Source organism: Hemibagrus wyckioides, linkage group LG24, assembly GCF_019097595.1.
Source record: "Hemibagrus wyckioides isolate EC202008001 linkage group LG24, SWU_Hwy_1.0, whole genome shotgun sequence".
Lineage (NCBI taxonomy): Eukaryota > Metazoa > Chordata > Actinopteri > Siluriformes > Bagridae > Hemibagrus > Hemibagrus wyckioides.
In genome coordinates, this window is record NC_080733.1 from 7,177,660 (window position 1) to 7,191,477 (window position 13,818).

The 13,818-nt window shown below is 37.5% G+C and overlaps 1 protein-coding gene across 5 annotated transcripts in view; it reads left to right on the forward strand.

The window, feature by feature from the left end:
• Nucleotides 1–13,818, forward strand: part of csmd3b (CUB and Sushi multiple domains 3b) — a 414,649-nt gene that overhangs the window by 254,825 nt on the left and 146,006 nt on the right. For all 5 annotated transcript variants that reach the window (XM_058378182.1, XM_058378183.1, XM_058378184.1 and 2 more), the window contains 8 exons: nucleotides 186–298; nucleotides 6,322–6,504; nucleotides 7,645–7,971; nucleotides 9,476–9,670; nucleotides 10,763–10,901; nucleotides 10,989–11,176; nucleotides 11,694–11,882; nucleotides 13,001–13,117. In XM_058378182.1, the coding sequence (XP_058234165.1) occupies nucleotides 186–298; nucleotides 6,322–6,504; nucleotides 7,645–7,971; nucleotides 9,476–9,670; nucleotides 10,763–10,901; nucleotides 10,989–11,176; nucleotides 11,694–11,882; nucleotides 13,001–13,117 (1,451 nt within the window). The remainder of the gene's footprint in view (nucleotides 1–185; nucleotides 299–6,321; nucleotides 6,505–7,644; nucleotides 7,972–9,475; nucleotides 9,671–10,762; nucleotides 10,902–10,988; nucleotides 11,177–11,693; nucleotides 11,883–13,000; nucleotides 13,118–13,818) is intronic.

The following is a 13,818-nucleotide window of genomic DNA, read 5'->3' on the forward strand; positions in this document are numbered from 1 at the left end:
GACATCGCCCTATATTCTGAAATCAGTATATTATACCTTATGTATTGGTGCCATATTTGAACCACTTTTGATTGACTACCATGTAATACAAGTGAAATTTGGAGATATGATTAATTGTGAAGTGCATGTAATTGTACTGTAATGCTCATATACTACATCTGAATCACACTCATGTGTTCTTTCAGGCTGACTGGGAGCTTCGTTCCAGACCTCATCGTCAGTATGACCCATCAGATGTGGCTTCATCTTCAGTCTGATGAAAGCGTCGGTTCCATCGGTTTCAAGATTAACTACAAAGGTGAAAGAGATATATGATTTTAGTAGGAAATAATATCGCCTCGCTACCAGCAGTTAGTCACTGTACTTTTTACAGTATATCACTGTATGCTTCTTCTACAATTGCTTATTCAGCAGACCCTTTTATCTAAAGCAGCTTACAATTGAGGCAGGATACAACTGAGTAGTTGAAGGTTAAAGCTCCTGCTCAAGGACCCAGCCTTGGAAGCTTGATGGTGCTGAGATTGAATTTCACGACCTCCTGATCTGTGGCCTAAAGCCTTAAATACTGAGCCTTCACATTTCCCTCAGCTAGCTTCCCTTTGAAAGTAACTTGCACTAAAGACGAGTGCGTTATCACACAAAAGTTTCTATTACCATATAAACTCAAACTAAAAGAGGGTTTGTGTTCACCTGAAATAGTCAGAAATATAAAAGGTACAACAAAACAATCCATTAATTTTCATAGAATCGCAACAAACAAATGCACTGTGCTAATCATTTACAGTATAATAATATTATCTTGATATCAATATTATCATGTAAAAAATAGTATTTTCCTATAAATTAAATACTATTCATTTACTGTGAGTTTTTACAGTGCTGAATGGAAGCAGCATTTATTTTTGGCTTGCTACATTTTTTAAACATTTCAAATGTCAGCTTTCAAGGGGAAACCCAACACATTTTTTGCCCTTTGTGTTATTCCATTGTGACTTCAGTGAACAAATTCAGATTTAGACTAGCAAACAAATATGAAGGAAGCAACCCAGACCTTGTGAAAGACAGAAGAAGAAAGAAATGAAAAGGCGCTACAAACAATAGCAGACAACGTTTAATTGAACGCTCCTGTCAAAAACGTGATTCACTCTTTCTTCTGCTTTCAATCGACCCAAGCTGAAAGGAGTAGAAATATTTCTGTGTCCGCTGACAGGTGAGTTCAGACTTATTGTCAAAGGTCATTCGCTTTGTGTTTCCACCGCAGTGTTTGATAGATGTTCAACATAGAGGGTAGAGCAAAATCAAGCAGTCTACTTGTCATGGTACTGGTTTGTGTCAAAACTATAGCTACAAGAACGAGAAGGAGTCTTCCTTTCAGTTACCATGTGCAATATGCACCCGAAAGAAGCAGGAGTCCCTACATAGCCCATATCTTTGATTATCTCCACTGCCTCAAGGTTTAGTAATAAATTAATGTCAGCGTGATAAACAGCATGCCATCTGGGGTAATGAGAGAGAGAAACACACATGCACAGAGAGAGAGAGAGAGAGAGAGAGAGAGAAAGAGGAAAGAAGCAGAGTTAGGAGAATCCTTTAGAGCTTAAACTCAGGAAGCAATGATGAAGGACCAGACGAGTGAATTACAATTTATTTCCTAGATATTTGTTCTGGTATTCGGATCTAAATTCCAATCAGATCTTTTAGAAGTCTCTAGAAACTGTTTTACATGCCAGCCTAAGGAACTGCACTCCATGGAAAAGTTTTTCAGGGAAGCCGTATTTCTTTGTACGCACTTGAATTTGTTCAGCTAGATCTTGGGGTTTTTTTTTTTCTGAATTTAGCCAAGCTGCTCGCTGTCTGTCTTCCATCACATCTAATATTTGTTGTTTATGCTAAGAGAGCAACATATGAGTCAATATTCCTGTGGGAGGTTACAGTCGTGCTGAGTTGTTAGTGTATGGGTTTTTTTTTTTTTTTTTCTGGCATATGTTCGCCTCCTTTCAGTTAAAAGTAAGAATGTGTGTAGGTGTTCCATGTAAATAAATGCAGACTCAAAACCCCTTAGACTTGTGAGCAATGATAAAGAGGATAAAAGAAAGACATTCAAAATCAAGTTTATAATAGGTGCAAATAGGTTATTTTATTAAAGACAGCTTATATTTTATAAGTTCTTTATAAATATAAATTATAAAATGTGAATATTCTTTTTTCAAGGTCACTTCCAAATATTGCATCACTTATTTTTTCCCCAGGTCCACCAACTTAATTGCCTTAGTCTGACTTCACACTAACTTCACATTCATTTCAGGAGATGTACTATTACATATTTATACTGAGTCTCATACTGAGTTGTATCGATATTACATGCTATATTTATATTCCTCTCTGAGCTGACTTCTAAGGTAATTAAAGAACTTTTCTTCTCTTTTTTTTTTTTTTGCATATGATGACTGTAAAGAGTAGCGATGGCACTGATCCAGTATCCATTATGGATATTTGGCCAATACTAGCAAAAAAACCTGGATCAGATATCAAACAAAACTTAGCAGTTATCATGTCCTGTAATTGGAAATGCATTTGGAATTAGATTTGGAACAGAGATGTATTTTTGAACTGGAAAAGTTTACATGTAGTGATTGGCCTGGATTTTCTTTTGTTAGGATAAGTATCTGACTGGCTGTCAGTATTGGCAGAAACTCAAGGTTTCAGCGCCAGCATCGGAAAAGAAAAAGTAGTCCTGCGCCATCTCTAGTAAAGATGCTTACAGTTCATTCCTTTGTGTTACTACAGAGCATCAGAAAGCGTGGTCAATTCCCACATTGTGTGCATTAGTGGCTATTTTAGTGTTGTTACTAAGTGTGGGATGCTGTTTTTCCTCATGATAATGTTTAAACTTTTGCTCTATAGTTTTGTAGCTTAGTGTTTTTTATCATTTTTGCTTAGTGTTATTTATAATTTTATGTATTACTAAATTGATTTATTTTCTAAAAGGTTTATAGCCTGACCTTGTGGAGGGGACAGGTTCGGGAGGGGAGGAAAGGATATTTAGGAATATATGACACCTTTAACCTTGAAGGACAATTAGCTGGTCCCCATGAAGAGATTTTCTTTTAGTTACTACGTTTATGATTATGGTTACATTCAGGTATAAGATTAAACTACTCTACATTAATAACCCTGTCATTGGAAGGTGTCCACAGTAATATTAAGACAAACGTGTATGTGTTCTGCCCTAATTCTCACTGATTATAATACAGACCCTATACCAGTCATTGGTATGCATTGTTTAACTTCTCGCTCGCGGTTTGACTTGAATTCGGAATGTGACATTGTTGTGTTTACTCCTAATATTAATTTCCTGTGTTTCCCTCCTCGTATTACGGATATCATAACTTGTCATTTTTTAAAAATGTTTTACAAATGGAACATATTCACTGGCTTGTTTACAGCCTCTAAGACTTTAACACAAAGCTGCATGACACGCTGAAGATCCTTTAACGAATTAGAGTAAGAACTATGCAGTTGTTCATTATTCCACACAGAGTGGTCTTATACTTCCTCACCAGCTGTGTTTTGTAGGAAGCAGTAATCAAAAGTCTAATTAAAGAATGCCATTAAAGGACAAGCATTTTAATATTATTTTCTTCATACTTTATCTCGGTTATTATTCCAAACTGCTATTCCAGAAACTTTTGCATAAACTGACCTGGTTTTATAAGCTCATTTAGAATGAAGTGGTTGAACAGATGAAGGATTATTGCCCAGCGTATTTGGTTGTGTAAACACTATTTCTACAGCCTCACCTTTGATTGGCTTGCGGAAAGATGTTTGGGCACAAATCAGCAACAATAATTGACTTTGGGATAAGAGATGCATGAAGGAAAAAATAATTGAAATGAGCCGTCGTCCATGACGCCGAAGACCTAGGTGTATCTCTTGTTTATATTTTAAAGAATGTTATGAAATTAAACCTTGTTTCCTGACGTTTATGTGAAGCATGATTTAATGAGCTCAACAACAGTTCAGGTAGAATTCACGGATGGTATAATTATATGGTAATTACAGCAATAAAAACTGACTTCCCACACCATAACCTTTACAGGCTACGTGTATATATTCCTATATATGATCCCTGTTGGATGGTGATGTGTACACAGATTTATCCAGCTAGTCTTGAGGCAGCTACTCATAGAATGTTCGTCATGTTGAGTAGTACGTATAGCTTTATAGATTCCCAGCTGACTCATCCCCAGTCCACCATTCACTTAAGAATAGCGTTATCTGACACTGTGGTTTCCTGCAGACAATTTGTTCTACATGTTGCTACAGTTGTAAAGCACAAAGCAGTAAATATGGCCTAACCTTCTTCAGCCCTGCCTTCAGACTGAAGCAGAGAGCAGGGCATTGTGGCACTCATAAAGAGTGTCACACAGGAAATTAATGCCATACATCACAACTGGCCAAAGACTTCTATAGAGATGAGCCCCGGCATTAATTTTACCCCAAATATAATTTACTGGAATTATGCTTTTGTCCTCCTCACCTCGTCATTTATGCATGAAGAGCACAATGGGGTTCACAGCTGGGGGTCTGCAGAAATTGCCCTCTCCATTAGCAAGTGGGCTCTGTGCAATGTGGGGTACCGTCAAAGTATGTTGATGATGAGGTCAGGCTCCTGCAGGATGTCCGTCAGATGCCTGTTTTGTCTAAATGACTCCATAGTGGCCAAGTACTCTCCATCCCTAATAGTTGATGGAGTCAGGCTTATTTAGATAGTTAGTACAGTTGTATGCAAAATTTTGCGCACCACTAGCTAAACTCTTGCTAAAAGTCTTGTTGATTTTTAAAGTGAAAAGAAATAAACAGATTACTTAAAAAAAAAAAAAAAAAAAACTTTCTGCAAAAATGAATGCATATTTATATATGATGCAAAAAAATAATAACTGTGGCATGTGCAAAAGTTTGGACACCATACTAAGTCATTTCTTAGTTGGCAGTTTATAAGCTTATAACCAGCTAGAAATCTTTCTGTTTTTAAGATCTACCAGCAAACTTTTCAATAAAGTTAGAGTCAGAGTCATTCCAAAAACTTCAGCTTGCATTTCTTTACATAATTCATGATGGGTTTTGCGGTTTTGGATCATTGTAGAATCCTCATTGTAGAACCACCCGAAGATGCCAGTCTCTTCAGCTTCAGTGTCTTGACTGACTGTGTCACATTTGTTTCCAGAACTTACTGATATTTACCAGACTTGGTTCTCCAATCTACCTGTGCAATGTTTCTTGTGCCACTGGCTTGAAGCATATTAGACCTACCCCATTCTTAATAATTGGCAATTCCTTTTCAGCCTTTCTCTATTTTGTAGGCATCTTTCAGATTGCTTTTCAGATCCTCAGTCCGATGGTTACCTGATGGTTAGTGTGTTTAGGGTGAACACAAGTTTTAAAGAGAATTTGGTTTGGGTCCCAAAACTTTTGCATACAACTGTAAGTAAGTATGTTTTATGTATAAAGCACATTTAAAACAATGTCTGTCGAGCAAAGTACTAAAAAAGTCCACATGTCCACATCCATTAACTGCTTTAGACAATGACATGCACAAATACAATACATGTACACACAAGTCACACATATAGTACAATATGTACTTCACTATTCCCAGAGGCTCTGGAATAAAAATATGTTTTGTGATTTGATTTGCAAAGGGATTATGATGAAGCATGTCTGAGGTCTAGTAGTTGACTTTTCCTCAACTTCCTTGAGTTGAGCCTCAAGATGGGGAAACAGTACAGAAAATGGCTTGGTTGGCAACTGTGATAAAATATACCTGCTTTTTTCCTTCTTTTTAAATTATAATAATTTTTTTATATTATATATATATATATGCAGATCCTAAAGGTTATCAATGTGCCAAAACACTCTGATATATAAATGAATGTTTAAATGAATGGAAAAAAAAACTGTTATTGTTTATTTGGTTGTATATGAAAATACAGTCTATAATTCTGGTTAATTTCTAGCCAGTTTTACTGGTGGGATCTTTTCGCATGAAATCAGTTATGTTGACCTTGTTGATGAAAAGGTTCAATAAATAATTCTAGTATGAAAACTAAAACAGACAAAATCTAATATGTGTAAGATTCTTTTAATATGATGCACTGACAGTGTAGATATGTGTAATATACACATCTGAATTGATTGTTTGACTTTCCTTCAGTTTGAGTACACTTAAGTGACTGCCTCGTGACAATATCTATAGTTAAAAGTGCTCCACAAATACAATAGAATTGAATTGGAGATGGATGATTTATTCATTGTCTATAGAAATTGACAAGGAGAGCTGTGGCGACCCTGGCACACCTCTCTACGGGATGAGGGAAGGAGATGGTTTCTCTAATGGAGATGTACTGCGCTTTGAGTGTCAGTTCGGCTTTGAACTGATTGGAGAGAAGACCATTTCCTGCCAGAACAACAACCAGTGGTCCGCCAACGTCCCCATCTGCATCTGTGAGTAACGGCTTTAGATAATAAAATGAGCTAGATCACTCCATTAAAGTGAAACCCCCATAGTACCTGACAAATTTCTTTTTTAGACTACACAAGGGAGACCTGATGTCTTTGAAAAAACAAGAAAAGCTGATTAGCTTCTTCAGTACTTAAAAGTCTAATTTTAGCAGGAACTGTCTGCAGTGAAATTTCTGTACTTTGGTAGATTTTAACTGTCCACAGGCTAAATTCCTTCCATATCTAATTGGAGTAGTGAATAGATCTGGCCTATTTATAACCCATTGCCCATCTATGGCATATGCAACATTAATATTTCACATAGAGTCTGGAACCTAGAGCCTGCAGTAGGTGAGCTTATGCTTTTGATTGTTAAATTTCGAAATTATTTTCTCACACTCACTCACTCACACACACACATACACACACACACACACACACACACACACACACACTTCATGAAGATTTTGCTTATTGTTGCACTTTTTCAACTGTGATAAATCAAAGCAACATACTGCTAATGTTTTAGTGTGTATTTCAGGGAGTATGTATTTTGAGAAGAGACTTTATTTATTTATTTTATTTTATTTTTAACTATTCTATTCAATTCTAGTATAGTCTATTCTAGTCTATGCTAGTCTGTTCTAGAATTGTTGTAATCCTTGTCTGTTCTCTACTGCTCAAATTAATTTAAATCTTTTCTATTTTATATTGTTCTATTCTATTCTATTCTATTCTAGTCAGGTTTAGTCTTTTTGGGGTCTAGTTTAGTCTAAACTGTTCTGTTATTCTGTAATCATATTCTATTCTGTTCTGTTCTTTTTTATTCTAATCTATTCTATTCTGTTCTTGTTTTCTGCATTTTGTTCTATTCTTTTCTAGTTAATCCTAGAGTAGTGCACTCTATTTGACTTCAGTCAGTTCTATTCTAGTCAGGTTTAGTCTGTTTGAGTCATTTCTATAAAGTTCTATTCTCGTCTTCTCTAGCATGGTCGACTGATCTGTTCTAATTCTAGTTCACTCTCTTGTACTCTGCCTGATTCTACCACTTAAATTCTATTCTATTGTAGTTGGTTTGATTCTGTTCTTCTCTATTCTAGTCTATTCTCTTCTTTTCTTTTCTGTTCTGTTCTCTTCTTCCAGTTCCCTGTCTCTCCAACTTTACTGCTCCTATGGGCACAGTACTTTCTCCTGATTACCCAGAAGGCTATGGGAACAACCTGAACTGTGTGTGGCTGATTCTGTCAGAGCCAGGCAGCCGCATCCACTTGGCCTTCAATGACTTTGATCTGGAGGCTCCTTACGACATCCTGACAGTGAAGGACGGTGAGCTGCTGGACTCCGCTGTCCTGGGCCGCTTCACTGGAGCCGAGGTTCCTTCCTACCTCACCAGCAACAGCAACATCCTCCGTCTGGAGTTCCAGGCTGACCACTCCATGTCTGGACGAGGCTTTAACATCACCTACAGCAGTGTGTATCTCATTCATTGTATTTTACAGTGAACTATGGGTTGAATTATTTGTGCATAATATCTAGATACAGTTGGTGGTATGACCAAAGATATTTGCATATACCTTATAGAGGTTATTAAAGTAATCTAGAATAAATATATATATAAATACTATATAAGGAATGTTATATCAAAAATCCAATACATTTTTCCTTTTAATAAAAGCAAGAAATGATTAATGTTTAAATATTAATGCTGGGTTAAAAAACTATGTCAAATTGAAAAGTAACTTTTATCATTTCCAAAGAACTTCACTAAACATATTTGACAGTAACTGAATATAAATCTAAAATAAAATGGGGAAAAAAGAAAACTATATATACGTAGTCTGAATATTGCCCATTATGTTCTTTGGGGAAAACAGGGTAACCTTTCCAGTTTTTATTCTTTCAAACATAATATGAAAGTGTTATTTTCAGCCATTTTCTGATGAAATTCTGGTATATCAGGAACATATGTTTTTGTGAAATCTAGAAACGTCTACAGAAAGTCACCTTATTTACATTCAACTGAGGAAAAATGAAACATCCTTCTTCCACAAATGAGGACAAAGTTTTGCTTTTTTTTCCCCACAAAGCATATTATTAGGCTGCTCTCATTAGGATGTGGTGTAGGACATAACCTCTATAATGGACTGACACTTTCCTCTGTGTTGTCTGTAAAGAACTGTCAGAAATGTGATGGAGCGCTGTTAAATCTGTATTCGTTCTGACAAACATGGTGTCCTTCTTTCAGGCTTTTCCTGTCACTAAACATCCATCATTCAGTCAGACAAACTGTTTGAGTGCTCGACTTCCAAGCCATCTGCCTCAGGCTTCGGTTTCTGCTTCACAAAGTTCTAAAATGGAAATGATAAAAAGAAACACATGTGGTCAATAGCTCCGAGTAGATTAATAAGAAATACCCTTAGTCGAGAAATAGCTTGTTCAGTGCAGCTTCAGTCTTCTTACGCTGAGGAGGTCAGACACACTTGTGTGGCGACACTCATACTTTTTTTTTTATCTCCATACCTTCTTAATTCCTAATAACTCCACATGCAGAAGAGAGATAATGAGTATTCAAGCAGTAACAACATTTATAAGACTTAACATCTTTGAGATGTGCCATATTCCTTGGGAAAATCAATAACACTTTGGGATAATATTGTATTCAGGCTTCACTTTTTACTTGCACTACAGATTTATATAGAAAGCAATTATTTGTAGGCTACCATGCATAGAAAAAAATCATCTATTATGAAACATAAAATAAAACATATGCTAACTAGATCGCATAAAAAAAATGCCAACGCATCAAACATTATAGAGTAATTACCACTGAACATAACATCTCATGTCTGTGTATTATATCCGCTGTGACATTTTTATGATGTGTTTATGCCAGTCTTGTTATGGTGTGGAAGTGTTCTGAAAAGTGTTTTCTGGGCCTTATTGGCCATTGTTGTTTATTTTCCTCTCTAAATAGCATTTGGCCATAATGAGTGTCCGGACCCTGGAATTCCTCTAAACGCCCGGAGATTTGGAGACAGCTTTCAGCTCGGCAGCTCAATCTCCATCATCTGTGAGGATGGCTTCATTAAGACACAGGGAGCAGAAACTGTGACCTGTGAGCTGAGCAGTGGCAAGGTGATGTGGAGCGGACCTATCCCGAAGTGTGAAGGTAATTTTACCGGCTCCAGTCGAGAGGCAGCAGGTGTGAAGGGCAATTACTACAGTATCCCCTCTTACCTATGCAGAGGATGTGAGTGTGGACAGACTAAAGAGTGGGAGGATGTGGCATGTAAGAAACCAGACCAGAATATAAGAAGCAGAGCAGACCACACTTAAAATTTCAGTCAGTCGCTCATTCTGAGCTTCAATATGAATGAATATGGCAACAATTAGTTTTGGTGCTACTGCTTATACAGCGTTTTAAGCTTCATCTCCAGTCCCTCTTAAAAAATAGACACAGAGAAATCACAATACCTTTTCTGTACTGTATATCCCCAACTTTGGGGGTTTACCTAATTTAAATGTGTACATCATTTCTACTTGCAATGGTGCCCAAATTATAAATTCATTAGCTAGCCCACCAGGTAGGCATAAGTACCCAGTTACATGCTTTAGTTGCCCAGAAATCTAATTGAATTGGCTAAAAATTGGTCGCTAATCTAATGTAGTAACATGTTGCAAGCTGGTTATCTAGTTAAATGCATTTAACCACTTTGTTCAGAAGGCAAAATAAGTTCATTAAATGACTTATTCACACGACTGGCTGCTCATTAAAAGGATATAAAAGGACAGACGTACCAAAACAGACCTTGGTTTAAATGTTTCATATGACTAAACAAAATAAATAATCTATGATATAACCTCTGTTTCTAACTGTCAGCTGTTTTTTTATTGTTGCTTTGTTGGAACATGATTTTTTCATGGTATTTGGTTTGCGATGTCCTGGCCACATTACGACAGCAGGCTGTAAACACATCCCGGGGTGACTTGTGTGTTCAGTTATTGAGAGCTCCGCACCAATAATACAGAGAAAACTCACATTCCATATGCAGACAAATGACTTATTACTTTTGAAAGATGACATGCAACTTCTGTGTGTGTTTTTCATATGAAAGCTAATTTAACACAATAGTCAGGCGGTAGATGCCGGAGAGTACACCACTATAAGCCCTGAACAAATAGGCTATAAAAAAAACAAGAGGTTTTTCAGACTTCCGTCTAACCTTTCTGTTTATTAATGCACTGTCTTCTCTTTCCACAGCTCCTTGTGGCGGTCACTTCTCTGCCCCGAGTGGAGTCATCTTGTCTCCTGGGTGGCCAGGCTATTACAAAGACTCTCTCAGCTGTGAATGGGTCATAGAAGCTGAGCCAGGGCGCTCCATCAAGATCACTTTTGAAAAGTACCTTTGTATACACTTATTCAAAAATGTGAAACTTGTCAAACTCACCGCTTTACTAAGTTTGTGTGCTGAAATTTTACTTCCCAGGTTTCAAACCGAGCTGAATTGTGATTTCCTGGAGATCCACGATGGGCCTAATCTTCTGTCTCCACTGATCAGTTCATTCAATGGCACACAGGTGCCTCAGTTTCTGTTCAGCAGCAGCAACCACCTCTACATGCTCTTTACCACCGACAACAGCCGCTCCAACAGCGGCTTCAAGATCCTCTATGAGAGTAAGAATGCTGCCAGATTTATAACATGGGTTTAAAATAATTTGGTTCTACAACTCTGTTGCTTGAATGTGGTTTCTATGATCTTTTATGTTTCTAAATAATATAATTAGTAAACCTGAAAGAGAAGTCTTAATGAATTTTTAATCATTGCTTGGAAACACTCATAAGCAGATAATTTTATTAGACATAACCATATACTGCTAAACACTTTAAGGGTTGTTCAACTTGTAACTGTGAGGGAAAGCAGATTTGTTTTGTGTACAAGTCTGACCATCAAACTGGATTAGCTCCTTATTCCAGACTGTAGTTGAAGCACAAATCCCTCTCAAAAGTGTTATTTGCTATGAAACTGCCAACAGCTTGTAGTATGCTGCGCTTACTTTCATCCATACTATGTTGGCTTGCTTCCTGAGTTTAGAGCCAACATTGGTTTTCTGGAAATAAATAAATAAATTCCATAAATACATAAAACGCACCAGTGATAGGAGTTTGAGTATCTCTTGGTCTCTCCATGTAGGTGTGACAGTGGATGCCTACTCCTGCCTGGATCCTGGGATTCCTGTCAACGGTTTGCGTTATGGCCAGGACTTCTCCATCGGCTCCACGGTTTCTTTTGGCTGTGACTCAGGCTACCGACTCAGCCACGAGGAGCCCCTGGTCTGTGAGAAGAATCACTGGTGGAGTCACCCTCTACCCACTTGTGATGGTAGGTATCCAGCTGTTGTCTATCAGCTTAGTACTAAAAGCAAAACGAAGTGGGTTCCCTAATCGCTTTAAATGAGTTCAGTGACAAAGCAATTCTGGAAAAATAGGGCGTTGACTACGACAGGCAACAGGCTGCATTTGTCACAATGGAGTGCACCTGCACACGTATTGACACCTCAAGGTAAATTGTAGCCTGATGAAAAAGGTTGCACGTGTCAGAGCTCTTTTGCTAGCCTGTCTTTTCTTTTTCCAATTACGTTATGTTCGCTATTCTGAGGGGACCAAATTAAGACCATGCAATTCAATGGGAGGCCATTAGGCAGTCAGTGAAGAGGCTATTTACCATGATGGCTGCTGCTGCTGATAGAAGCTGATTTGCTCACCAGTTTAAGTCATTCAGGAGATTTCTTTAGAAATGTTCTTTTACCTGCTTTAGCCTATTGCGTAAACTCTCCAGAAAACAATGGGAAACCAAAAAAAAAAAAACAAGCTTGTTGTGGAGACAGCACTGTCACATTGTCACAATAAATGATTTCTTTTAATGTAGAGACGCTGATTTTGGTATAGAATTCATTATTTAGATATTCAATTTTAACCATATTATTCAGTAACTACAGAAACTCTAAGAAATGTAGCTTTAACATTTGGGAAAATGAAATCTATGCCCTCAAACAGATCCTAAATGTTTAAGGAATTAGTAAAAGTGTGATAAAAAAAAGCAGGATAAAAGCTTAAGAAAGAAGTGGAATGTAGAAATGTGCTGTAATTACAAATAAAGGGAAAAAAGAATGAACAGTGAGGTCAACGTGTTGCTAACATTTCCCTTCAGAATAAGACTCTGTTAGCGTTGTCATTAATTACTGATACTCTGATGATATTGCCTAGTACAAGTGCTCAGGAGAGGGTTCAGCCTCTCCAGTGGAGTTGAGAGCGCTACATAATAATGTCTTTGCTTGGCTAATTCATCATTTACTTTCTTTGCATGTACCTCCATTATCCAAAGCGGACAGTTTGTCAGACAGGTCAATTAGGTCTTAAGTGTCTATTGCTACAAGTTTTAGTGCAGAGCTTGGATTTGGAAGTGAGCATTGCTCATTGTGTGTGTTCTCTGCCATGCAGCACTGTGTGGAGGTGATGTGAGAGGACCAGGTGGTACTATTTTGTCCCCGGGTTACCCTGAGGTTTACCCAAGCTCTCTCAACTGCACCTGGACTGTGGAGGTCAGCCATGGCAAAGGTAAGTCCACTCCCATACAGACACACACAAACAGACACATATATCCATCAGTCTACTAATTATTGTTACAAGTAGGTTGTTTATTTGAGACAGATTATGATACGTGTTTTTTTTCCGAGTCATAGAGCATTTTATTTATCTCTGTTTATGTTGGTTGCAACTGTATGCTGCTAGCAATGAACTAGATGTTTTAGATGTAATTGCCTTTAAACAGTATCTTTATACAGAGCCTGAGGGCGGCCAACCTGAACATGCAGAGCAGTATCAGCAAGCATGGTCATTAAAAATCAGTGCAATGTGCCATGAACTGCACCTTGGCTCTCAAGCAAAGTGTACAAGAGAACAAGAGGAAAGGAAATGTGCTTATCTCAGTGCTCAGTACTCACAGAGCTCAAGTGATCTCACATGGGAACGTTTCTCTGCTCCACATTCAAGAATAGTTTTGTGTCTGAGCACCTTGCTCTTATTTTTAAGGATCGTGGATGTTGTTATCTGAGCTAATTTATGAGTAGGTAAATAAATACATGAGCATGATATCGGACCCGAACCAGCTTCCAGTATCAGTACAGTTGCACCGTTAATCAGAATCTATGAAATCAAATGAATTTAAATTCAGTAAATCCAAAGAAAATATAAAAGTCATGAATACTGGAATTTAATATTATTGTCTGTTTGTAGCTAAAGGATTAATGTTCCCATTT